Source organism: Poecile atricapillus, chromosome 1 (genome assembly GCF_030490865.1).
Source record: "Poecile atricapillus isolate bPoeAtr1 chromosome 1, bPoeAtr1.hap1, whole genome shotgun sequence".
Lineage (NCBI taxonomy): Eukaryota > Metazoa > Chordata > Aves > Passeriformes > Paridae > Poecile > Poecile atricapillus.
Window position 1 is genome coordinate 33,276,889 of NC_081249.1, and position 27,821 is coordinate 33,304,709.

The window sequence follows — 27,821 nt, forward strand, 5'->3', positions numbered from 1 at the left end:
CAGCACCTTCAAATGTAGAAAGGAATCTGTTCTGATTTTAGAGCTCTAATCTGCTTGAATGAAAGGAGACTGAATGAAATGTAACATTTCCTGTCGCCTTCCTCAACCTGGGGTCTTACTGAGTTCAACAATCTCCTCCTTCCTGTGTGCTCCGGGTCTCACAGGCTCTAGTTGCTCCATCTCTGAATAATGCCTGGAAACATCCTCAGTCCATTGAAATGGATGGCAAGCTGCCAGGAGGGAGGAGAAAGCAAGACAGACTGCTATTCTCCAGCTCGGGTGGCTGGCAGGTCACAACAACTGGGCTTGCCTCAATTATGAATCACCATAGCAAAGTTGCACCTGCTGCTCTGCTGTCCAGACTTGTGGATCCCTCATTCCCCAGCAAATGTTTTCTGTGCGGAGATTTATATGTGAAACACATTGTATTTCTATTTCCTTTCTTCCTAAAGTGACAGATCTCTGTCGCCATGTGCTGCATAGGGACTATACACAGCTACTTTTGAATCTTTGTTGAAAGTCCTAATGGAGATTGACTCAAGTTCTTAAGATAGGCATTAAAATTTCTGGCCTTCTGTGAGAGAATATGGTGTGTTTTTACTAACATATAATGACTAGGTTCAGAACCTGAGTACATACAGTACTCAGTATACAGTATACAATATGAAGCAGAAATATAAAATTACAAGCGTACTGACAAATATTGTTCCCATTCCTTTTACCTGAAAATACATAAAATTCATCAGTTTTGTCACTTCTGGCTCCAGAACTTCCACAGTTTTCTCATAAATTTCTACTCTGTTAGGCTGCTCGTTGCACTTGACCTGTGGATAATTGAAGAGGTTGTTATACCTGGAACTTTCCCCAATAAAGCCTCAGCAACTAAGATTTTCATTCATTCATTTTCATGAATCAGTTGTCATCATAAAGAGACAAACTTAAAAACAAAAACTTCCAAGTTTGCTAATCTTATGCTAATCTTCTAAGCTTAACTGTGTGTAAAAAATGCCAAAACAATCTAAGATTTTCCTACTACCTTACAGCTAGTAATTTAGTTGTCAAACACCTCTGTAAGGTGTATAGGGTATAACCTTTTCACATTAAGCCACTAGTGCAAAATCATGCACTAAAATAGGGCCAGATTGTAAATTAAAACAGGTTACCTTACTTCCACTCTAAACACTTAAACCACAAGGTAAGCCTTCCTTGCATTTCAGTATAAAAATAATTGCATTACAAATTCGTTAAAAAGGAAGGAGTCAATTTGTGGTAATAATTGTGTTCAGTTTTCTGACACCTCTTAATATTCTTCCCACCCCATGACACTTGAAGCTGATTTGTGCCTATTCACAGGAGGGTTTGTTTTTTTTTGTATACAGGTCAAGAAAGCATGGTGTAGCTCTGACCTTTTGCAAGTGGCTACCTTGAAGTAGTAGTGTCTAGAAACTTACGTGTTTAACCTGAATATTAATTGTTACAAGCTATGCTACCTGTTTTGAATTCAAGTATTAAACTGGGAGTGGGAAGAGTCCATTCCCTTGAATGGAAAGTTGATCTCAAGCAGATCCCATAATCTAAAGTTTTCCTTTTAAAGCACATTAACCTTATACTATTCTTGAACCAAAAAGTAAGACTGACATGAGGTCCGTGAGGTATTGCTATAGATGTCTTGTAATAAAAAAAAAAATTCAACTGGTTCCCAAGTGCTAAAAGACACTGTTCTATGGCATGTCCAGCTTAACAATTCAGGAATCAAAGCAGAATCCACTTTGTATCTCACTGACAAATCTCTGTGTAACTCCACACTAAAACAATACATAAGTTCACACGTTGCATGACAGTAGTTTTCATCCTTTACCTGGGGAATGGCTCTTGAGCAACTTCTCCATGTGTACAACATGATTGCATATTCCTGACCTTCTTCTAACATTTCATTCTGTAGGGAAGACACTCAATACAATTAGGAATTGTAATACAAAAGCATTATATCCATGTGTCTTCTGTCATTCCAAGCCCTTGTCCAAATGAACCTATTTCTCTTATGAGAATGTATATGTACAAACACACATATATTGCAAGCTGAATCAATGCATCATCAGTTATTAGCTCCCCAGATCAGACTGGTTTCTTTCTTCCCAAAACTAATGACACTGTGATCTATAAGTATAAATAGAAATTAGATTCTAGAAATTCTAGAAATATAGAATTATAAGACATATTATTCCTAATTTTCCAAGAATGCCATGAAAGAAGGGAACTTTTGTACAACAGTAGTTGCTCAAGAGGAAAGGCAATTTAAAAATTTAAAAATTTTAAAAATTAAAAATTTACTTGCAATTTAAAAATTTTTTGAGACGTGTGCTTGAAAAAAAAGAAAAGTCACACTTCTTCATCTTACCTCCTCCTGGCAATGTTGTAGGTTAACTGTTTTCTGTGACCATAATTCTTATAATGAACTACAAGAAGACACATTCCTGTCCTTTTATTCTATGTAACACAAAAGTGTGTATCAGAACATCTACTTACCATGCTAGAATGGACTGTAGCTTGCTCAATGTATCTTGCAATACCCGTGACAAATGCATTTCTGTCTTCAAAATTAGTGTTGAAGTTTGGCTGCAGAAAAAGGAAAACATGGAATTAAGTCTTCCATGGCAGCATCTCTCCTATGAAAGAAAACTCAGCACCTGGCATTTTTCAGCCTGGAGAAGGCTCTGGAAGACCTTATGGCAACATCCAGGACTGAAAGGGGTACTGAAAGAGAGCTGGAGAGGAGCTTTTTACAGGGGCATGTAGTTACAGGACAAACGGGAATTGATTCAAACTAAGAGTAGCTTTAGATTAGGTATTAGCATGAAATTATTGACTGTGAGGGTGGTGAGGCTCTGAACAGGTTGCTCAGAGAAGTTGTGGCTGACCCATCCCTGGAAGTCTTCAAGGCCAGGCTGGATGGGCCTTTTAGCAACCTGGTCTAGTGGAAAGTGTTCCTGCCCATGACAGAGGCATTGGACTAGATGATCTTTAAAGTCCCTTCCAACCCAAACCATCCTATGGTTCTATGAAAAGAATTTTTATATATATTGCCAATATAAACACACTTTGGTTTTGGGCAGAACATACTCTTTCTTAACAGCACTGGGAAATGGAAACTTTTCCCTGTAATGAGAAAATACCTGGTACAGAAGAGATGAGGGTGGGGGCTCAATACATGGTTGCTGATCTGGCAATGGTAATTCCTCCAAGAGGTCAACATTGGACAAGGCATCCTCCAGAGTTACTTGAGCAGTCATTTTGCACCTGGTTAGAAAATACATATATATAGATATGTAGATGTATACACACAGACATAACTTTATATGTGTTAGTATATTCACAGTAAACAAATGACTAACATGAAGAGTAGGCAATTTATATTGTGGGAAATGGGAAGTTTCCCTTCAACCAAAACAGAAGGGAAACAGTCAAAAAGAAACTCAGCTGATTTTCAAATACAAGTTTAAATAAAACTTTTGAGACTAACACCCTTGTCCTTACTTGTAGGACTTGAGAAATGTTCCTCCTCCCCCACCTGTTCTGCTGGACACCAGAAATATATCAACAATAAAGGAAAGGATGATTCTAAAGCTCAGTTTTGAGCCAATGTGCTTTCAAAACTTTATACACTACAGTTTCTATAACCACATCATCTTCAGGAGACCAGGCTGTCAAAAGATGACAGCAGTCTCCAGTGTTTCATGTCCTAGTACATCCAGATCTGCTTTGGGTAGTTGATGACAGACCCCTCAGGGCCATGGCAATCTCCATAACCTTCGACTGCTGCCACTGCCTGGGGTTTTGAACCAAGAAGAGCAATGGGAAGAAATCTAGACCATCTGTGACCACTGATCAAGCACTGGAACAGGTTGCCCAGAGAAACTGTAGAGTCTCCTTCACTGGAACTTTTCAAGAAATGTCTGGCTTCAATCCTGGGCCATGTGCTCCAGGATGACTCTGCTTCAGCAGGGAAGTTGGACCAGGTGAGCCTCTTTAGTCCTTTCCAACCTTACCCATTCTATGATGCTGTGAAAATTTAGGAAGAAAACATGGGGTGGAACAACTCAGTAATCCACTTTTGTATAATGATCTACTCATTCTCCTCAGTGGAGTGAAAAAAATATTGATTTTTAGGTAATATCTCTAATCAAGATGTCTCATTTTTTTTGCAAGTTATTTTCCCCCATTTACCAGAGAAAAACCATACACCTATGGTGCAAGGAGCGGCTGAGCACTGCCCTGAGCTCTAAGCAGGAGGAAGGGAACACTGAACACCCACATGCCAGAGGAGCAGGACCCTGCTTGGCATGTACCATCCCCACATATAGGGAGAGTACAAGCAGATCCCAATGCAGCCTTGACAAAAACTCACTGCAAGACAGCTGATATGGGCTGGTGATGCCACCACTCACTGCACTTTTATTGGCCTGGCAGAAACACCTCCTCACTTTCTCTTACCTAATTACAGATTCCTGGAGAAAGATCCACAGAAACAGCAACTTTACCTCCAAGGAAGGGCTCAGCCAACAAAAAAAAAAAAAACAGAACCAAAACCCAGACCCCAAGGAGAGAGCAACCAGGATTGACTACCTGTCTATCTCCAGAGACCAACCCTGTGAACCAAGCCACTGCTTCAAAGCTAATGTACCACATATGGAGAGAGCTTGCCAACAACTTTATAAACAAAAACCAACAGAAAGATTCATAGATCTGTTTCTTCTTGAATGCCTAGCCCAAACCTTGCTCCCAGCCTGAGCATATCAGTTTTTGTTAAAATAAATAAACAAGCCAGTGCTCATATTGTGCAATTTGTAGTCCTTGCCAAAAATGGGATGAAGGACTGGACTGACAGGAGTGCTGGCTGGGAAGCCTGCAGCAGGATGTTTGCCCAAGACCTGCCTACACCCAGATCAAGCCCCAACACAAGAACCACAATTATTCCCAAATTAGAGACCAGCAAAGAACATGGTATCCTCCCTTCAATAAACCAACACACACCAAAAAACTTCAATGGCTGGGCAAAAGTCCCGTGAGGAGGCCAGACTGAACAGTTTTACTCTAGAGGAAACCGAGCTGACAAGTTAGTCATAACATCTACAGATAAGTCTATATCTATATTTTTATATATGAGTCTGAGTATCTACAGATCAAGCTTTAGCTAAAAAAGATAACAGATTAACTGTGAGGCTCCTTCCAGCTTGAGACTTTTTTCCCCTTAGCCTCCCTGTCAAAGTACAAACACCCAGTGTGCAGCTACTCTGGGATGTGCCAGGGGTGGGATCAGTGGGCCCATAGCCCTCTCCCCCACAAAAAGCAGTACAAAAAATGTTTTAAAACCCATAGTGAAAAATGGCCAGCTGTTCTACACCAAAAACTATCTGCTGCAAAACTATCTGCAACTATCTGTGCAAAGCAAGGTGTGACTGCATGCAAGGGAAGTATCAGCACCCTCTCCCCAGTCCACACATCTTTCTTCTTTTCCTAAAACATGGTCCACCAATGGCCTCCAGTTCTGCAGCTGAACAGAGCTAGTCATTCACAAAATCCAAGCTCCTGACTTGCACTTCCTCAGCACTACAAGAGAATATTCTGAAGATGTGGCCCATACATCCCAATTCTGAAAGCACACCTGCATGCTTTTACCCTCAATATTTACAGCTGCACAGGAGCAATCCTCCAGCATCAGCTGTGTTCAGACTATAAGACATTAGACTATCTGTGGATTTGTTTTTAATACTTAGAAAACAATTTAAAAATAGACCCCAAAATCCCAGCTGACTTACACTGCCATCTATTTAATAGCACAGGTCTGGGAAACCCTCGCTAACAGGCCAGGGGCACAAGTAAGAAACAAAAGCTTCCTGCTGCCCTCTGGGTTGTGGTATGTGTCCTTCAGCATGATTTCCTAAAGATCAGCATTTTTTAGAGCAGGAAAACAAAGGCCATTGGGCACAGACAGTTGTAAATGTCTTCTTGTTTTGAGGTTGCTTGCTGACAGCTCCACTTTGCAATTTTACCAAAGGTATCTACATGCCTGGTGTTTTGTTGGCCAAGTTCAATGTCCCTGCTCTCCAGCCTTTGCACTCCAGTATCTAGCAAGACATGAAAGAGGAAGCAGCTCCTTCCTGCCCAGCTTTGACACATTTGCAAACGTTGTAAGGGCATGATTCACGTTTCCCCTCTGCCTCCCCAGAAATGAGCAGGAGTTTTGACAACAGCAATGGCAGAGTGACAGCTGGAACTGGTTCAGGCTTTTTCTCCCCTTCTTTATCTTTGTTGATAAAACAAGCTCCAAAAGACAACAGCTGTTTCTCATGTAGGATGATGAAAGGCTGGCAAAACCAGATTTTTTTTTTTTCTCCCTAAACTCAGAAAAATAAGTTTAAGAAAAGCTAAAATTTCTAAGACACAAAATTGGATAGCTTTGCTTCCTTTAGAGTCTTGAGTTTTTAACAGATTAAATTACTGGGCAGGAGAGCTAATATTTTAACAGATTCCTTTATGACAGCAAATATAAGAAACTTAAAAGACCTACTTAAAAAAAAAAAGTTTGATTAGGAGTTTACATAAATGAGAACAAACTAAAATGCTGTAGTCATGCTCATCATTATAGTTATATGAGGACATTTATCCAAACTGATAATTTTTTTCTTACTAAATTCCTACAAAGCTGTGTTTTCAGTTCTGTACCCACATGAGATTTCCCAGGATAGCTTTCCTCATGCAGAAGACATATGAGCATTACTTCTGAAATTATATTTTTTCTTTTTGGTATCTTTGGATTATGACCCATCCTTAATGCACTAAAGTGAAAATGCATTAACAAGAACATGTTTTCCTGGTTGTGCACAAGTTAAATAGTGAACATCCAACATTCATGATCTGACATTCTCCCTTGAGGAGAATCATACACCAGCAAGCTGTTTTGCTAAATTTTGGTGTTTGATGAGCACACACAGTTTTCTAAGCAGGGGAGAGCCATGCCTGTGCTGATTCTCAGTTCCTCTTCTGGATTTCAAAGTAAGAAAATTCCTGTCTCAAAACAAACTTCAGCCTCACAGTACCAAGTCCCACCATGTCCAAGGATCAAGAGATACCAGTCCCAGGGTTTGGGGTTTTTCAATATGTTAGTGCAAGGCCACAGACTAACTTAAACTAGGATATCATCTTTTTCTTCAGTTCTGAAAGAGATGAGCACCACAATGGGCTTGACCTGCTCAGAAGAGCTTGTACTGTGGAGAAGTTCACTGAGCTGCCTCTCACATTTTCTCCATGTGAAAAATCAAGCAAAAAAAAAGAAAGCTCCTCTAGCATTGTTTACATTTTGATTTAACTTCAGAACTGGATTATTATTGAAAATATTCACAAAAAGAGTTGGCAACCTTTTTAAAATGTCGTAATTCTGCACCATTGCTCTCAGCCATGTAACTTCATGGTAAGCAGAGCCCTGCTAACATTGCTTTGGTATCTAGAGGAGATGATTGTCAGTCCTAGTAGAGATATCATTTCCACATCTCCATTACTACAGAATAATGTCTAAGTCCTTGCACAAGGTCTGTATTCTTAACTCCAAGCATATCAGAAAACAGCCAGCATGCATCTTCAGCCATGCTCTTTTGGGCCTCCTGAAGTTTCAGATTATTTGGAAGAAAATATGAACAGGAGCAAATCATGGGGAAAAATGTTTTGGGAAAAAAAAAAAAAATAGAAAACTGACCAGAAGAAATAATAAGAACTACAGAAGGTTGTCAAGTTTCTCATGGGTCTTGGGTCTTCAAAGAGACAAGAGCATTTGTTGCTTGTTGTAAAGTTGTTTATTGCATAAATACATCAGTCTCGAAGGCGAAGAGTTCTGAGTATTAAAATCCTAATGTTCTGACCAGCAGCAGTTTCTTTCCTTTCTTCTTTCTGTTGTTGCCCTCCTTCTTTCTGTTGTTGTTCTGTTCACCCCAATAGAGGTGAATTTTATTCATATATCATCCAATCAGCTAAAAACACAATCCTAAAACATTCTTCCCACAATCTAAGCTTAATTCTAATGTATGAAAGTAGTGTCAGTTCTTACACAAAATCTATGTGTATTTTTTATCTGTTTATACAAATAATTCTATCTGTTCTATCTAGAAATGTAAGCAATATTCTACAATGTTTTCATTATGTCTGGAGCTAAGTTAAGTTGGTAAAAGGTAACACTACTGAACTTTAAACTAGACTTTAGGGCTTTTTACTAGCTAACACAGTCTCTTAAGGCACTTAAGAGATATTTCTACTTACTTAAAACTAAAGCATACACTCTTACTTCATGTCTGTGGCTTAATATATTTTAGTTTCTCTAAAGGCTCCAATTCAATCCCTGCATTTCTTTCTCTCTCTGAGGGACTCAGAGAAGCTTCTATTTCATGTATTCCAACAGAAAAAAAGAACTGAGAAAGAAGAGAACAGAGCATTAATTTCAGGATCACTGTGAGAGAAAGGATTGCTGTAACTATTCTGTTCCCAAGCTTAGAGGTAAAAAAAAAAATCCCCCAAACACTAGAGAGTTAAGTAACAAGCTTTTAAGCTTTCTTTCAGTGATAGAGTTAAGCAGGACTCAGCCTATAAATAGCTAAAACAGGAAAAAATATGCTTGATAATGCAAGATTGTTCTTATACATGTTCAGTAGCAGTACATAGAATCCAACAGATACAGCTTGTAGCTAGCAACCAAGTTAAGAACTAAATAAATGTGGGTAAAGAAAATGAACTTAGGTAACTGTATCCTTACTGAGATCTTCTTATAAATGTAGAAATTACCACACAGTTCCTTCCTCTTTTGCCTACAGCCAAGACTTCCCAGAAATGCCCTCTAATGGTCTTAGGAATCTATCCAGCCGAGTTTCAAAAAGACATTGATTCACAACATAAAAGTTCTACCTCAAGTAACTGAGTTTGATGATATCTACTTACTGGTGAAAAATAAAGCCCTTCACCCCAAAAGTTATCAGATGCAATGTTATAGCTATGTTAGACAAGACAGGGAGATGATGAGGTTGGTATCATGTTACCACAAAACATTTTAGAAAACCCAAAAGGTATATGAGTATCTTGAAAATACACAGAGAAAGAACAGAAAGTTCTTGGAGAATACAAGTACATATGCCATTTAAATTACTTGCAAACTGTCATTATCACCCATACCAAGACTGTCAAGTGAACATTCCCACAGAAAACTGATAAACAGCATAATTTGGTCCTTCAGTTATAAAAATAAAGGTAGAGAATACCAAGCTACAGTGAAAGCCAACTTTTCTTCAGAAGATTTAGAGCAAGCAGAGGCATTTACTTTATGACAATTCTTGCTTTACTTTATGGAAGTTGAAATAAAAATGTTAAACTTCCCTGAAATAAAAATAATTAAAATCTAAATCCCACTTCTGACAGGCACTTTTTTGCTTTTCATCACTCACAAAGGTTTGACACCCTGAGGATCTCTAAGCACCCTCACTTTGAAATCCCTAAGGATTTATCCTCACACAACCATCAGAGCAGTAAGACAGCAGGCTTCCCTCTTGAAGCAAGGTGGATTGCAGTAAGTAATAATTTAGAAATGGATTTCCAGGTGTTTTTTTGCTGTCAGCTCCTTACAGTACACCTTCTGGTATATTGCTGCATACTGGAAAGATCAGACAGTGGACACAACTGTGTCTATTGCTACCACATGCTCATCTTGTGCCCTGAAAATTAAACTTCCATGGAAAATGAAAGATGGGTTTTGCTGATATCACAGCAGGGGAAAGATCTGAGTCAGCAGTCAGTGCTGTGGATGATACCTTCCCCCAACACCAGTATCACACATGGATATGCAGTAACCATCCTCACCACGCAGGGCTGACAAGGTTCCTCTCATTTAGGCAACAGCTCGGCTGTTCAGGGATGATGATTTCCTTCTATCATTAACCGCCAATAAAAATAAAAGCAAAAAAGACATGTGAGGTAAAGGAGCACACTTTCTTCAGCTCAACTTCAGATGCACTACTGGGACATCCCCACCAGCCTGAGAGCAAAGACTGCATCTCTATTCAGCGTCTTCAGGCTGCCCTGCCATGAAGTGCTGCAGCAAGCTAGTAAGGGTAGATGAAAATGTGTTGGATTAAATAAATTCCCTTGAATCATTCATCTCACTTTTCAGACTGATTCTGAAAAAGGGTGCTGTAAACTGAGGCATGTCCCATCTGCTCCTGAACAAACATCCCCACAGCAGTGACAGCAGAGCAAACCTCTCCTGAAGTCCCGTACTCTTCAGAGCAGCCCAACTACTGCTACTGTCTCTTTTCCTTGCCCTACTTGCCCCAAAAGACACATCCACCCCAGCACCTCTAACAGCACCTGGCCAGGCACACGGGAAGAGCTTAACGTGCAAAGATTTGAGTCACTGCTCAATCTCAGGGTGAGAAGAGTCAGAGGAATATCAGCATTGATCTTACCTCACCATTCCTGGTACCACACTACACACTGTATCAGTATCTTAAATACGCCTCTGGGAGAAAAAAAAAATAAATTCTCCACATCTTTAAACTTAATTTAACCAAAAGCACACAGAAAACTGAATTTAAATTTAGCATGCATCCATTCAAAATGCAAATAGTTACACTTCAAACAGCCTGAAACAGTCCAGGAAAAATACATCCTATAGTCATCAAACTGCAGGGCAAGTTCCCAGTGCTGGAGAGGAGAGTTTGGGGCCCCTGGTCACAAAGGGTTGAATCAGCAGTTCTGGGCTGCAGCTGGCAGCCAGGGGCCTCACACCACACTCTGAGCTGGGATCAGCAAAGCCTGACCCACTCAAGCACAGTTTCTCTCTCTTTCCCCATGGCAGGAGAAGTTACCACAGAACATTCAGAGACCTGTGAGTGGGACAAGCAGATGTACTCAGCACACCCCATCTCCAGCTGCACCCAGGACAGCATAAGCTTAGAACAGTATATGTCCAACAGCAATAAAACACATGCAAATATTAGCTTGAGAATGCAGCCCAAGGAAGCAGGGGAGTTTTGGGACATCCAGGGAATTGGTTTTGGTAAGAGCATTCTCTACGTAACCCAAAAAGTTCTCCAACACTGGAATTGTAAGTGGAAAAAATATATTTCATATTAAAAATATGGAGAGGCATCATGCCAAAGAATGAATTAATGAAGGTGGAGTGTCAATGATAAAAAATTGCTGAACTGCAGGAATTTTTGAATATTTTCTGACTTTGCAGATGAAAATAGTGTTTCATTTAAATAAAAAATTATGTCGGGAGGGGATGCCCCATGCCTTTTTGCAGTCCACTGGACATATTTTGTTTTTAAATAGATGCATTTAATCTCCAAGTGCTTGTACATGTCTCCAGGCTCAAAATAAGACAAAGAGGAAGCATGTCTGCACTTTAATCAGCAACTTCCTTTGACATTGCCTCTCTTCATTCCCAAGTATGCAAAAGTAGAATCTTTGAATCTTAAATTAAAATACAGTATCATGGATACTGAAGATTAAAATTGCCATGCAATCCATTAATTGAAATATGTATCCACAAGTGGTTTTGCTTAAAATAAATGATTATATATTTAATATAAATATTAATAAATTATTATAAATGCTTTTTGCATAAATAAATCAAAGCTTACCCTATTTAAAAGGACAGAATTCTGTGATGAAAATCAGGAAAATTTTATGTATTGCAATTAAAGAGGGTAAAGAGAAGTATATTATTTACAACAAAAAATAAAAATAAAAAGCAAAGATAATTCCACAGTCCACACACTGAAGGAAAGAAATTAAAATGAAAGTATACTTAAAAAGACGATTGACTGGTCTGCTGAACTGGGGTCTTCAGGACCAACCCCAGTAAACTCCATGGCAACTTATGACAACAGTCCCACAAGAACAGAATTGGTCAGCCCAGCAGCAGAAGTTTTATCACTATAGCAACACAACATTTTCAGGTTTCTTCTGCCCCATTGTGTCATTTTTCTATGCTACTGGATTGCAGAAAAACAACTAAATAATTTTTCTATTATGAAAATTTGATTCAGTATTCTGTGTAATGTTCCTATTTGATTTAAACCATGAGATTCCAATCACAAAGGGCCTTTGTAATGGAAAGAGAACAAAAGGAACAGACTTTCTCTTCACGAACAGCACAGCAATTAGGAAAATATTCATTTCTATTTCAAACCTCCAAGATCTCTCTGAAAAACTCCCTTTTAGTTCTATTTCAACTAAATTTCAAACACCTCAGCCATTCAACTGCTTACCTATCAATTCAGACTGAGCAGAAAACATTTTAACACCCTGATAGCTAAAGCACTTGAGAGAACAGCAACACGATGGATCTTCTCTGTTTGAATGCTCTTTTTCTGTGCTCTGGACAGCACAATCTGCCTTTTTGCCAAGCGGATCAGCCTAAGATGTTCCTTTTGGGACTGGAGCTCCTTTCCGTTCCTAAGCAACAGATTTGCATAAGCTGAAGGAGCAAAGAAAAATGCTTTTCACATCATTTACTGGCCTGCCTGATTAAAGTAAAAGACTGAAGAAAGCAAACAGCAGCTGACAGTCCTTTGTGCAACAGATTTGACATGTTAGGTTTTCAAAAATGCATCTCCAAATGGAATTTTAAAAAAGGCTTATATGTGAAAAAGAGAAAAAAATTCCAGCACTGTATTTTCCCATCCAAACATCACTGGAGTCCCAGAAGAACAGCCATATAATAGAGACAATTAATTTAGTATTAGATTCCTATAGGGTGATGTGGCTCACAATAACTGCATGCTTCCAAAAGCAGACATAGACTGGGAGAAGAACATGAGGCTAATAGCATGGATTTTTATTTTTTTTTTAAGTCTTAGCTTCCTAAATTAAAAGCGCTTTGTGTTCAGTCACATGTGAATTTTTCATGCAATCTGTACTGCTACCTGTCCAGCTTCTGTCCCCTGCAGGCAGGGAAACATCCCAACAAGCAATGCCCATCCCTTCCATCTCTTTACAAAAGCAATGCCTGTGCTATGACAAGCACAGGTTCGAGTGCTCAGTGATACACCAGCCTTATCACTTGGAAAACTGAGTTCTGGGCACAATCAGTAAGCAACAGCTGCACCATTAATGCAACCTAAAAGCCACACTTCAGTGAGTCAGTACCATTCCTCCCACAGGATAATCAAGGTCAGAAGAACAGCACTGCTAAGGATGCTGTCATAGAGCTGAAATGGCTTGCTGACACACTGACCACCAGGACTCAGAGGACAATTGGTTATGCTGGTCAAGTAACTTCTCTTTCCACTATCCTGGATGAATTCAAGCACTTTCCAATAAAAGGAAGGTCTGACACTCTACTATCATCACAGCAGGTTAGGAACGGGGGAGCCTCAGGCTCTTTGGATGAAGTCTAGATCAAGACTGGTGAGTCATGGTAGTCCAGAATTGCCTTTCCTGATGCCTGCCACCACATGTGTATCTACTAACTACTCCTTTTTACAGCATCAGTAAGAAATTCTCTCACAACAAGACAACACAGTGCAAACTTAGCACTCCTGCACCATAGCACCAGGCTAGAGTCACTATATTTTTGCTAGCAAGGCACCACAAGAATGTATTTATCTTTTCCTGCCGTGTTAGCAGCCAGCAGAAGCACATGGATGAGCACATACTAATTCTACAGCAGCAGCATCTGCAGTGGATGACAATAGCAGCAATAACAACCAAGTATTTTGAAGGGCAGCCTGGCCCAGTACTATGCAGCTGCAGCATCATTCCACATCTTGAAGCTTTAGAAGATACCACTTGATTTTAACTGATGTTAAAATATAGGGTGATATGCTGTACTTCTGTAGGAAGCTCAAGCAGAGGATGCACATACTTCAAAAATGAAAAATTATTTCTGTTAATTCCACTTATTTTATTTGAGAATCCATTATGATGGCATGGGAGAAGCCTAAGCCTCTAAAATCTCCTCCAAAAGTATCTCACTTAGATGAACAAGGATGGAGGGCCTGTGTCTCAAGTTTGTCCTGCAGCACGCAGCCCCCCTCTGCAACGGCACTTATGCTACAAGAATTCACAGAGATGTTTTGTCTGGTTTGCTTCATCTGTGAACCTAAGTCTGAAGCCCAAGATATGTCACAAATATAAAATTAAAAACAATCTGTTGATGGGGCTAGATGCCTGAGAGGGTTTGTGCTGATTTACTAATTAATTCTCACAGAACTTAGTTCTGAGTGAACTAACTAATGTACAGAATGAACCCCCTTCTGCAATATTTGGCCTCTCTTCAGACTGCAATGAAGTTAAAGATTCAAGCATTGTTTCATTCTAGGTTAGGTATGCTGAGATCTGTGTTGCTACACTTCCTTGCCTTACCCTATTAATAGTCTCTAGTATTACACTTTTGAATTGCACCATTTCACCTTCCTGACCAACTGCCTCCCTCTCTCTTTTTTGCTTTCTTTTCCTCTCACACAGTTCACTCCTCCATACCCATTTTTGCATTCTGCTGGTGCTTTTCTCTCCTGCAGCTGTTCTCAACATGCATTTCTTCTGTACTTCTGTTCCTCATCCTGCTGCTGCACAGGTGGTAGGAAGCAATGCTGCACAGCAGTGCTTTGGACAAGACTGAAGTTCAGTACAGAAGCACAGCACTGAAGCACAGCACTTAAAGCATGTGAAAACTACAACTACTGTTGTGAAAAGCTCTCTCACTGCTTAGCAAAGACAACAGTCCCACTGTGAACATCCTGCAAAGACTGAGAAAGGGAGCAGCAAAAGCAAAAACCACCCCAGAAAGGAGAAAGGAGAGCAAGTTCACATGGAATTAGTCTGGCATTGCTCAGAATGAAGTCTTCCATCCAACAGATTGCTCACATCTGCTCAGCATGGGTTTCAGTGGCTGCCCTTTGTGTCTGGTGTAAGGAGAGTGCTGGTACTTTAACCAAAAAGGGCACACCTACGTACATGGGCTGAATGGAGCTGGGGATGGGGGAACTGAGCACCACAGATGGAAGACTCAGTACAGGTAAAAAGAGATAAGCCTCAAAGATGGAGAGAAAGACAAGAGTCTGGAGTCCTCAGATCTCCATCTAAGCAACAACACAACCCATCAGCCTTAGACAAACTGTTTATTTAGACTCAGAGAAGGAACCTTAAAGATCATACAAAGTTCATCCCCTCTGCCCTGGGCAGGGACACCTTCCACTAGACCAGGTTGCTCAAAGCCCCATTCAACCTGGCCTTGAACACTCCCAGGGATAGGGCACCCACAGCTTCTCTGGGCAACCTGTTCCAGTGCCTCAGCACTCTCACAGTCAAGAATTTCTTCCACATCTTTTAGCTAAATTTAATCTCTTTCAGTTTGAACCCATTACTCCTTGTCCTATCACTACAGTTCCTTATAAAGCATGTGAGTTCTGTACTTTTATTTCACAAGACTGGAGAGAAATAAAGGAAAATAACATTGTTTTCTCAGGGGAGGGGAGGACAGCATTCTCTTCCTTAGCCCAGTTACACAGATGGTTGCTGCAGGGTCAGTCTTACAGCTTCTCAGGGGAATCTGCTTGGCAACATCCTGCCTGTGGGAAGGACACCCACCACACCTCTGCTGGGGCAGCTGTCCAGGCAGGGACAGCTCTCCAGGTCTCCCTGCCACAGTGCCTCTGCATTTTGCATCCAGCTCCATCTTACAGCATATGTCCTCCAATGACAGAATAGGCATTAATTAAATCCAGTGGGTTCTTTGAATGCAAGCCTGCAGCTGAAGCTCTGACTTCAGTGTTGCCTTATTTTGAGTTTAAAAATTGAACAAAGGCTTCAATAAAAATGAGTCTGAAAGGGAGGCTGTTTGCTGTCATTCCCACTCCTCTGTACCTGTAGGTACTTGGTAAGTCAACAATACAACACTCTCCACTTTCAGTTAAAAAAAATTACACAGCTTCATCTGTGAAAAGTAAGTTGGAAGATATTTTAGGCAAATTTGTATAATCCACACTTAAAAGTAGCTTTTTATTATCTAAATCAGTAAAACAATCTACAATTTTTGCAAAATTACAGTATTTAAAAACAAAAAAACCCAAACCAACCAGACTTCGTAAGCTGTTAAAAAAAAAATCTATCATTATGTGCATTTCTGTGAGGAGAGAGTGAATCAGACAAGGAGTAAATCACGGTTTAGTAGTTCTCTTAAAAAAAACTAGGAAATAGTACAGGACAAAGTAGAAGAGAAAACAAAAAATAAATAAATTTTAGTTTCTTAAGCTCTTTTTCCTCAGAAAGAGCTCACCATATGTAGTATTTTATACAAAAAAATATGCAGTTCCAGTGAAAATTCATCCAAAGCTTTGCTTCAGATATCAACTAACAAGCATTCACATCTATCTTGAGGCATGTGTCATGACAGTTTGCCTGAACTTCGCACTCAGAATCTATAACTCAGTGTACTCTCCTTATTGATTTTATATCACTGAACCCACTTAAAAGAATTAGAGTTATACTGAAAGAACGCTATAAATAGCTTCAGGTCAACAGCATTTTTATTTCCTGCCAACGAAGTGTCCATGTCCCTATCAGAAATTTAAAATATTTTAAAATGAAGTATAGCACTAACATATTTTTATCTGAACCCTGTAAACAAATCTCTTGTATAGGTGTAGTGTATAAAGCAAGAATCTCCAAAAGCACGTTGTGTCATTTGCACAGCTGGAATCACTACTTAGTGTGTCAACTCTTGAGACTCATATCCTAACATAAAACCACAGTACTGGTTTTCAAATGTTTGTTTCTAAAACCAAAAGTACCGTTATTTTTTTTTTTCCTTTTTACTTTAGAATACAGTAATTCATAGGAACATTACTGAGACTCAACCCTGCTAATCATTTGCAGAGTGTCATCTAGTAAGTATAAGTCTGTACACTGCCTGGATTCTTAAGATGCCTTTCAGTGGATGGAGGGGAGGAGGGATGGCATTTTTTCCCACCAAATGCACAACTGTTGGCTTAAAAAAGTTTATTTGTCACTCTATTACCTCCGGACCAACACTGCCAGAAAGCAGATCTGCAAAAACCAGCCATGTGAAAAGCTTGCTGAAAGATAGACTGTTAAACTATAATAAAATAGTAAATACTACCAATATTTGGCTCAAGCAAAGAGAAATCAGGCAAGTTCACCCCACAAAAAAAACACTGTGTAAGCTGGGAGCACTCACAAACCAGGAAGAGGAGGGCACCACAGTCTGCTGCCCTAGCATTTACCTCTGATGAAATCAAGAACATTCCACATGTGTTACCTGATTTTTATTTCTCTGTAGTCTTTGAGAAGAGTACAACAGGGACCTCACGTAATGACTAAAAGGGCTGCAAATCCACAGCAGACCACAGCTGGCTAAGTCCCACACAGGGGGTGCCTAGCAGGCAGCTAATTTAGCAATGAAGGGATTTCCACCCTGAGAGTCCTCCCTGAGCTCACCATCAGACTGATGCCCTGCCCTCACCCCATCCCTTCCAGCAGGAGCAGAGGTCTGGCAGAATGAAAACAGCTACAGAAAATGTGGGGAAGGGACAGAGCAGCAGAACACAAGTGCTGCTCCTCAGGAGCAGGGACCACCACCAGCTGGGAAGGCTTGGAGAGATGCGCTCCCTCTCCAACACCCCAAGCCAGATCTGTGCTCAACTCGCCTGCCCACAATCTTAAATTACTTCTCCCACAATGGTCTTTCTGCAGAAAAGCTACACAGCTATAAATTCACTTGCTGTCTGCTGATGGTCAGCCTGAGGGAAAGGGGATTTCTTCTGAGATGGCAAATGCCTGATGATTATTTGTGCCATACCAACATTTACTACAACTCAACTTTTTACAGTTCAAGTCCAAGATAGCCACTTTTCCCCCAAAACACTGAAGTGTGTGAATACAGGATTTTCACACACATTTGTGAGTGCACATATATTTAGAGACATAATAGAGGTAGACAGTAAATAGTACATACTGACACAGAGAAGATCTTTTCAATCTTACAGAGAAAATAAGCTTCAGGATTTTTGCCAGTGTGTTTACAAGAGATAAGGAGCTACCCTAGGTATCATGCAATATTTTAGGTGCCAAGAGATAGAAAGATTAACTGCTGTTCTGCAACCTCTGTTCTCTTGTAGCAAGTCTCATCAATGCATCATACATTAGTTTTACCACCAGAAAGGCAGCGATGTGGATTAATGGAATTACGTTTTGACAAAGCAAATCAATGCGCACTCTGTTATCAGTATTACACAGGAAAGTGTGCCCCCGAGCCCTACTAATGTCAGCTTCTAAGGGCAGACGTGCAGTAAATAGCCCTGAACTGACATAGGTAGCTTAAAATATAAAGCACCATTACCAAGCTGTGAGGTTTTGTAGGTATACAGTCATATGTCACAATATCAAAAGGTCCTTCTTTCATTTTACTTTCTCAGTTCTGCATAAAAACCAGGACAAGGGTTGGTGACTTTATTTGTTCTAAATACAAATAACAATGTAGCCAAAAAGTAGCAAGATGCCCTTCAAGAATAAAGTCAGCCAGAGGCCACTTGTAACAAGGTATATGTTCTACAGATATAAAAAAATTACAAACCTGTTACATTTATTTCATCCCTGAGAACGCTGTTCACAGGGAAGCTCAGGACCCTTTAAATTAATCCCATTCCCACGCGCATGGATGGATCCACCTCCAACCAGTTCACTGGCCACTCACGCCTGGGTTGTGCCAAACTCCTGTAGCATCCCTAGGTAAACAAGCACTTAACTCGATTCAAGCATAATTGCTTATTAAGCTGGGGCTTGCCATAGTAGCTGCAGTTATTTTAAGATGTATAAGCAGTGGAAATTAAAAATCTCACACAGTCACTGTTTCGAGAGCAGTGAAGTCAATGGCACAGCTGACTTCCGACTCAGCAGGGTAAAATTTGCTGCCCAGCATTCAAGTTCACTTTACTTGTTGTATTTTACTCACTTTACTCTTTTACAGCAAAGGAACCACTTGAAGAACTTGCCCAGAGAACACAGGGCAAAAAATGCAAAATGAAACTCACTTGACATACACATAACTAGGCATGGAAATTGTATTAAAATTAATTTTCTCCTGTATAGCATCACAAGCAGTTCTAGCAGCTTTCAGGCCAGAGGACGAATAAAACTGTTTCTACAAAAAAGAGCTCTGTGGGGATTTTTTTGTTTCATCTTTTTCTTCCAACCTTGCAGCTCAATTCCAACCACTCTGGAATTTCCACCTCAACCTGAATATCTTGGAAATCTTCAAGAAACAAGTGTAAAAATAAAAATCAGATGATTCTGACAAGAGAGTAACAGCAAGATTTTAAAACCTACCACTGGGAACAAGCCACCTTCCAAGACAATTCTCTCCCAGAATGAATAAACAAAGCACTAAACAAAATTTAAGGAGTATACCAAACATCTAACATGGAACACATAGCTGGAACAGATTTCTGGTAGTTACTTAATTATGCTACAAAGTCAGCATAATGGACCAAGAGAATCTGTTGGGTTAAGGCCAGAGGACAATTTCCATCTAAGGCAAATTGAAGAAACAAGAATTTTGTTAATGAAGACTTTGGACATTACAGGTACATAACTAAAGGACTTTTAATGAAACTAAATTTACTAAATGAGCTTTTTTTGTAAGTCACACATTCAGAAGTTAAAAACTGAAAAGTCTGAATTGTTGGTGGAACATTCCCTTCCTTATATATTTTTAAAAAAAATTTAAACAACTTACATATTTACCTCCCTTTAAGTTTAGACACTGTGATATCTATTATGGGAGAAATTTTAAATTAGCAGAGATGAGAATAATTCATAGACCACTCCACTCTTCACATCAGGACCCTCAAAAGAAACTGACAAACCCAAGACCTATAAACAAAACAAAGTCTTTCCCATCTTCAAGCAGGGATGTTTGGGGGGGGGAGAGTATTTGGGTGTTTTTCTAAGACTCAGAGAGGTTTATTCTCAGAATACATAAATTAGCTGCAACAACCTGAAAACCAAAGTACATTAGAGATATTCCACCAAGTACATAGTCCCTTTTAAAAAAAAAATTAAAAATCTAAGCTGCTACAAAGAAAGACTGATGTATGCTTTTTAGAGGGCAAGCCAAACAATCTTTGATGACACTGGGGTTAAGCCTTCCCAATGCTGTACAGACTTCCAAATTCCTCCTCCTCCCTCCTGGCAGCTACAGAGACAACTGGCTGCCTACACCAACCAGACTTCACAGACCAGTTGCCTGAGAAAGCTTAAAGAGCCTTTTACACTATAACAGGAGAAACTTTGTGTTTACAAAAGTTAAAAAAAAACCCAAAAAACCAGTTTTTTAAAAGTAGAAGTAAATTTAAGTACCACTTAATTTAAGAATCAGAATTTAAGTAAGGAGTAGCAATGTTTTTTCTATCACATAGCTCAGACATTCTCAGAGCATAAAATGCCTTAAGTACAATTAATAAAAACATAATTCAGAGATGGATGAATTGCATTACAGTATTATTAGAAATTCAATTTTGAAGAAAACACTACCCAACAACACAGCATATGTACATGTTCAGTAAGCTGATTATAATAAAGTTATGCCAAATAAGTAACCGGAATGCAATAAGGACTGGAGCTGCTCATTAGCCTAAGCTTTCCATTTCCCACAGTTTACAGAAAAGCCTGACCTTCTAATTAAGAAGAAATTCCTCCAGCTAGCTTTCCTTCTCCTCCAATGCTCGCTCTCCAGCCAGCACTTCAGGCAGACTGGCTACATCCCACAAAGACAACTTCCTCCCAACAGCCTTCCTGGCACAAACAACCATTTACATGTCTAAATGCTACTCCATCCTGCCATCAAACGGCGCAGGAATAAAAATCAAAGCAATGAGAGCCTACTGAAAGGCAAATAATTAGCAGAGATGTTGGTGAACTACAGGAAAACTCAGAAAGATGAAGTGCATGTCTGTCTTCACTTTTTCTCATTAGACAGGGGGGATGGGATTGCAGACCATCCATCTGGGCATTTTCAAGCTTATAGTGCTGCTGTCATTAACAACAGAGTTATTTTTACTGGATAATTCTCAAGTTCCTCATGAGGAAGTTATTCCACGTCCTTAGACAGACACTACTTCCTCTGAAGAGTGGGATGAACCTGCACAGAGCTTTTTACTTTTTTTTTTTTTTTTCCCATCTAACCCACTCCAAGACAGCCTAGGAGGCAGAACTCTGACCACTCGAGTGCTACAGACACACGGGCCAAGCAGGCGAGAGAACAAGCTAAACCTTACACCCCGAAATATAAACCTAAGAAGGCTTTTAGGTAAGCACCGCTGAGGGACCCAACCCGCCTGAGGGCACGGCCGCCTGCCCGCAGCGCCCGGCCACGGCTCCGCACGGCCCTGCCCGCCGCGCCCCCGGACACCGCCCGAGCAGCGGGACCCCCGCGGCACCTCCCAGCTCCGGGGAGCACCAGACACCGGGTGGGGGATAAACAACCCCCCAGTAAGAGTACGGGGCTCACGGTTACCAGCAAGGCGGGCGCAGCTGGGGCACGGAGCAGCCCGGCCCCGCAGACGAAAAGCCCGAATTCAGGGGAGGGGGCGAAGGCGCCCGAAGGGGCCCCGGGATGCGCTGCTCACCCGCTCTCCGCCGGCTCCCGGGAGCGGCGCTGCCCGGCGGCTGGAGGAGCCCGTCTGTCTGTCCGCCCGCCCCGGCCGCCGAGGGTCGCGTCGGCCCGGCGGCTCCGCTCCTGGGCCGCGCCTGGCAGGGAGTTTCCTGTCTGACTCACTTCAGCCGGGAGTTGCGCAGGGAAACACCCTTCCTGCCGCTCCAGCTCCTCCTCCTCCCGCCTCATCCCAAACCTGCCGCCCCTTCCCGCCCCCTGCAGGCTCCGGCTCCAGCTCCTCCTCCTCCCGGGGAGCCGGGAATACTCCCGGGGCTGCTGCAGGCGGCGGAGCTGCGTCCCGGACCGGCCCTTTGCTTTTAATGAAAGCGATTCTTCCTACGCCCTGTACACGGGGCAATCTGTCTCTCGGAACACAAATCCACGCCCAGGTCGGCCGTGCCCACTCGTACAAACCCAGACGGTACAATCCGGCGTCCGCAGAGAAAACCAGCGCCCCAGGGGCACCGGGGCGGGCAGTAACAGGTCAGTGCAGGGGCTTCCCACTTCACAACTCTGCTAGCATGGCGAATGAAAGACACCAGCCGTAAAGATGAAAAACCTAACCTTAAAAAATCAAAAGGGATCGCGTGAGGGAGAAAAAACCTTTAAACATCCTGCAGAGTGCTCATGCCTGTGGTGTTTGTATCCGAAACAAACACACTTAATTAAAAGCAAAACCATAAAAAATCGGCAAGTTGCTGTTTGACAACCTCCCACTTTAACTTTTCTGTAAACCACATCAAACATATGTAGTTTCCCATTTTAAAGTTTTCTTACTTTTTCCATGCAGTGTTCTCCCACTGAAGTTCAGCTTTACTTGTTCAAGATTCCATCTAATGAACTTCACACTGCACCACAAAATCAAACTGCCCTTTTATTTTTCACGGAAACTGTTCTTTTTGATGGATGTTTGTCAAAATTGCACTTTCCAGCCACTATTTTATGGCAGAGGGAATTCACAAACTGCTCCACGTAGGGAATAGTCACCTAAGAGCATGGGAACTTCCAAACATTTTTTCATCAAGACCTACTTGCTTGTATTTGTCTACTTTAAGTTGCATCCAACATTTTATTTACTCTTGAAAACACTCTCTAATCATAATCAGACTTCACCCTGTTGCCAAAGCAAGCACTTCTAAGGCTCTGTTTTCAACAGCTGTTCAGGGGACACTGCACAATATGATTTTTGTGCTGAGAACAGAAGAGTGTTTTACTTAAATTATTGGTAGTTGGGTTTTTCCCCAAAAAGTTTGCACTGCCTCAAGTTTCTTTAAATAACCATTTTGTAATAGCATCTACAAGAAAGCCTGTGAAGAACGGGGATAAGGTGCTAAACTCCCAGTTTTCATTATTTCAACTGTGATCCAATCCAATTATTCCACCCTTTCCATATCATCAAGAATTTCCACAGCTTGTGGAGAAGTTATGCATCATTGCAAGATGTTATCATTACTATTTCATCATATCAGACACATCCTCATAGCCATGTTTTTTCCTAGTACTGGACCATAGTCTTTTCTATGAAACAATTCTTTAGGACATGGCTGCTATTCTTCTCTGTATATATTTGTAAACATCTCGAGTGCATATACCAAATTAATTCATTTCAATTCCTTTCAACCATCACAGCTTCTTATCAGCCTAACTTTTTAACTCAGCTCAAGCAAAAGTGTAATATACAACCAGAGCTGGATCCTTCTGTTTCTAACATGACACTTGATTGTCTCCAGTGCTATCCATCCTATGCCCTTTTCTAAAAACTCTGCTTGGGACAAGGAGCTTGATTAAGTAAATTAATTGCCTTTGTAATGCAGGCTTAGTTTTGTTTCCTTGTCCTGAGCAAGTGCAAATTCAGAACAGCCTTGTCTTAATGCAACCACTCGGCTTACGTCAGCAATGAGACACATCTGTTACGGGGCCACAACAGAGCAGCAAGGACAGCAAAGTCAGACGCTCCCCATGAGATCTGATCAACACCAGCTTGACCCCACATGGGCAATACTTCATAGTCTGCCAGTCTGTCCCATGCTAGACCACCACTGTGGCTCCCCTACTTGCTGAAAGCCAGCTAGTGCCAGGAACAGCTGCTTTGTATGAAAGCAAGACTGCCAAGCACCACCATCCTGTCCAGGAAACAACAGCTTGTCCAAAGGACTGGCTGATGCCCCGCATCTTGCTATCTTCATCTAAATACCTGACTGGGCAAAGGAGCTGCTCCCCCACTGCTGAGGCAATCAGCTTTTTTATTAGCATTCCTATACATCAGTTTATAATAACCCATAAGATCACATAAAAAAAGTAGATTATGGTACACAGCTACTCAAGATCTGTGTTGTTTTTTTCTATTATTTGATATAGGAATTAGACAATCACATTTTACCATCTGAAAGTCTATGGTCTCATGTAACATGTGGCATGCCTATCAGAACCATTTTAAGTGAGCCCACCTAATACCATCCCAGATGCCTGATTTAATTCTATAATACCCCCACAACTCCCTGCTCTTTCTGTGGAAACTTAAGTGGAACTTAAGTAGTGCAATGACAGTACTTGATTAAAGATGTTCAGGAGGTCTCCATGACCTTCTTCGCCCTCTACTGTATTCGTCCTTCTCAATGATCCCTGCTACACTGAATACAGACCTTCTAGGTGTAGCTAAAGATACACGTATCTACATATTCCCAATCAATCCAATTCACTAACTGATATCTTAGCCTCTGGAAGTTAGGTGTGGTTTTCATCAGGCCAGACTAACTGGCATTTTGAAATCCTTTCTTGGGTGGAATTTATTTTAACCTGATTTTAACCCACGCCTGTCAACAATCTTTAGGAAGATCTGCAACAGTAATGTATCATACTCCTGGCAATTTATGTACCCTGCACCAAAACCACACAAGTATCAGATAACATGGTAGTAACAAGCTTAATAAATTGTTTGAAGTCTGGATAAAACCTTTGTTCAAGGCCCTATGCTGCAGGACAGCCACAGGTCTACTTCCTGAATTCTAGATAATTTCACTTTATTTTTACTTTTCTTCTTTGGGCTTTTAAGTATTTATCCAAAGGCAATGAAAGAATCTTTTCCAGGATCCCATAGGATTACACAGAAGAGTTTCATTCCACAGCAGCCTGAGAACTTCAACAGGAATCTTGTGGTCTACTGTGTCTAAGATGGTGATGTTACTCTCTGGTTTTGCAAATATTTTGGTGTTTAAGCTTAACAACATATCTAGCTATTAATTTAATTTTTCTTACCTGCTGAGTTCAGAGATTTTTCATCCTCATAAAGAGCACAAGAAACAGTCATGACCTGAGACAGAAAGGTATTTACAAAATCATGATAGGTAATGGTCCCAATGACCTCAAGAACAGGACATCATACAAGAAAGCAGGTAACTGTCTACAAATCAGTTTAAAAATTAAATCCAACTTCTGGCAACATATCAGCCATCTGTCCATACTCTAAAAAACTGGACAAGATTTTTCACACCACAAATCAGCACAGACTTGGTGGTGTATGTGGCAAAAGGTTTAAAGCTCAGCAAGGCTACAAAAATATATGGTTCCACACTACATAGAGTAATGCATTGTTTCAGCTCTCAGGAGATAGGCACCTATGAAGAGGACAGCACTTGGGAGAGCTTAAGCAGAAGAGACCAAGCCTAAAGCAGCATCTCAGAAGTCACAATGAGTGAAGGGAGAACCTGACCCACTGCAGGAAGCCTACACCAGCTACCTAAACAGGTAACTCCTATTATGAGCCCTCCACAAGGCCTTACACAAATGCAATGATCTGATCACTCATACCTACCTTTAATTCCAGGAAAAGCCAGATTCCTACCCCTGAGTGCCCATGTCCTGCCAAAAGCACAGCTGAGAATGGCAAGTGTGCTTCATATTCATAAATACTTATTAGCACATGATGACACCTGCAGCTCTCTGGTTCCCATATCCCTCCTAGTGCTGAGTGACACCATCTGAAAGGGATCTGAGCAAGCAGGGTTCCCTTATTCTGCTTTCCAGCTCCCTGAAACACTAGACCAAGGCTCTATTCCTAACCCATAGGGATGTAACTCTTTATGTGTATACAATGGGCCCATGTCCCCCATCTCTGCTTTCCAAGCCTGCTGCACACTGTGCTGCCAAACCACCCCAGAGCCCCCCAATTCCCTCACAGACAATAGCACTCGTAAAATCCTTTCTTGATCCTATTACGAATTACATTAATTTTGCTCGTGCAGGTCATGGATGCAGAAATCAGAGCATGTATGTTAGACAATTCAGCCCGCTCACTCCAGCCCTGCCTCTTTATCCCTGGCAACTTCATTAGCTCCCTAGGCCCTCAGACATGTGATCCTGTGCAGCCTTCCCAGCAATCAATGCACAGTGCAGCAACAAGACACTACAACAGCCAGCAAACACCAATGTAATCAGTGAGCAAAGGTTTTTCTCTAAGCGTGCAAAGTAGTACAAGAAGAAAGCTGAAAAATTTGCAAATCTTTAGTTAGTAAGATTAAAAAGCACGTCAGAGGAATATCTTATATTTTTAATCAGCCAGTAATTTAGCATTGCTATCTTTAATCCATGTTCCCATGGAAACCATCCAATCAACAACTGGTTGCTAACTTTTTTTATCAAGAGTTTAACACAAGCAAAGGTCCTCAACGACCCAGTGGTTAATTAGGGGTTATTAAAAATAGACAGCAAAGAAAGCACTGGTGAATTTACGAACTCAGTGCTAAAATGTGGCCTAGAGATAACAGAAGCCCACAGGAAAAAATAAAGAAAGAAAAGTTATGAGTCAGATAAGGGCTTCAATGCTGCAACTCTGCTAAGACTACATCCAGAAGTTAATGAGAAAAAAATAAAGGTAGAAATGAAATTGTGACCGCATCCAATAATGGAGTGTGTTCTTTTCCAAAGAATTTTATACCCCAGAAGCTTAGAAAGTTCTGTTTCTACATGCTTTGCTGAGTATTTTATGTTTTCCTTTAGCTAAACTTGACAATCCACAAAACAATAGACTATGGCAGAAATCCTTTAAATCTATACACACATAGAATAGATTACACCTTTCCTAAAATCTCCAAAATTGCTTACTTGAAATTCCGGAAGTGCAAGTAAAGCATATTCAAATGCTGTGTCTCCTCTAACAAAAGCAAAAGTATCCAAGAGTTAAGATTCAAATCAATTCAGAAATAACTGACAAAAACAGGAATTTGAAAACAAGGTCAAAATGTCCAGAAGGAACAGATTTAGGACAGAATCTAAGTAACAACACTCCTCTGTAAAAAAAAAACACCAGAAAATATTACAAGCAAATCTGAGTAAATTTATAGCTAAAATACCCCATATCTCATATAAAAAACTTTTTTTCTCCTAACAGGTAAATAACCATCTTAACAACTGCCAGGAGACCGATGGAAAGGTTCTGGTGGCATCACAGGGCATGCACTCTAAAAAACAGGACCTGGGTTTTTTCCTGTGGCTCTGAAGAAAAAGGAATGCCATAAGACAGACTCATTGAAGGGAATTTGTCAGCCAAGTACTACTGACACACAGAAAGCTAAACACTGAGGATGTCCATGACTAGAATCAGTAAATGTTTCCAGAGCCAGATTTTCCACTGTGCTTTTGTGATGAGAGATGAGCAAATCTTGGAAGCTGGCGGAATAAACAGCATGCAGGCATCACTTGTCTACAAAATGCAAAGAAGTCTCTCTGCAGAATGCAACATTAATCCCTAAGCAGGAAATTGTGTGAAACAGCAAAATCTCACAGGGTCTTTCACATAAAATAAGTAAAATTTGCAAACAAATTAACTAGGAATTATTGTTTCAACAACATGAAGGATTAAAGGATTTTTTTTCTCCTATATCTAGCTAATATTATCCAAGGTAAGGCTATGAAAAGTAGGAATTTTACTGAAGGTAATCACTGTATAGGAAGCAGAAATAAAGCAAACATGTTAAATAGTTCAAAAGCACAGAGTACGGGACCTACTCAAAAAGTAATGAACCAGTGCACAGAAGTGCTGAACTTCCAAGCACAAGTATGTCTTCTAAAACTCTTAGTATGCTACTCAATTTTACTCTGAGTAAGAAAGTTA

General features: G+C 40.7%; 1 protein-coding gene and 1 long non-coding RNA gene across 3 annotated transcripts in view; one reads left to right on the top strand and one right to left on the bottom strand.

The window, feature by feature from the left end:
- The window catches only part of CYFIP1 (cytoplasmic FMR1 interacting protein 1), a 74,079-nt gene extending 52,323 nt beyond the window's left edge, over positions 1-21,756 (bottom strand). For both annotated transcript variants that reach the window (XM_058830019.1, XM_058830020.1), the window contains exons 1-5: positions 21,687-21,756; positions 3,174-3,297; positions 2,527-2,616; positions 1,859-1,936; positions 723-824 (exon numbers count right to left, since the gene is read on the bottom strand). In XM_058830019.1, coding sequence (XP_058686002.1) covers positions 723-824; positions 1,859-1,936; positions 2,527-2,616; positions 3,174-3,290 — 387 coding nt within the window. In that variant the 5' untranslated portion in view covers positions 3,291-3,297; positions 21,687-21,756. The remainder of the gene's footprint in view (positions 1-722; positions 825-1,858; positions 1,937-2,526; positions 2,617-3,173; positions 3,298-21,686) is intronic.
- A 261-nt stretch (positions 21,757-22,017) lies between these two features.
- Positions 22,018-27,603, top strand: LOC131575104 (uncharacterized). The gene is made up of 3 exons (XR_009276706.1): positions 22,018-22,195; positions 25,309-25,456; positions 27,099-27,603. It is a non-coding gene; the product is annotated as an uncharacterized LOC131575104 (long non-coding RNA).
- Positions 27,604-27,821: the final 218 nt, after the last annotated feature.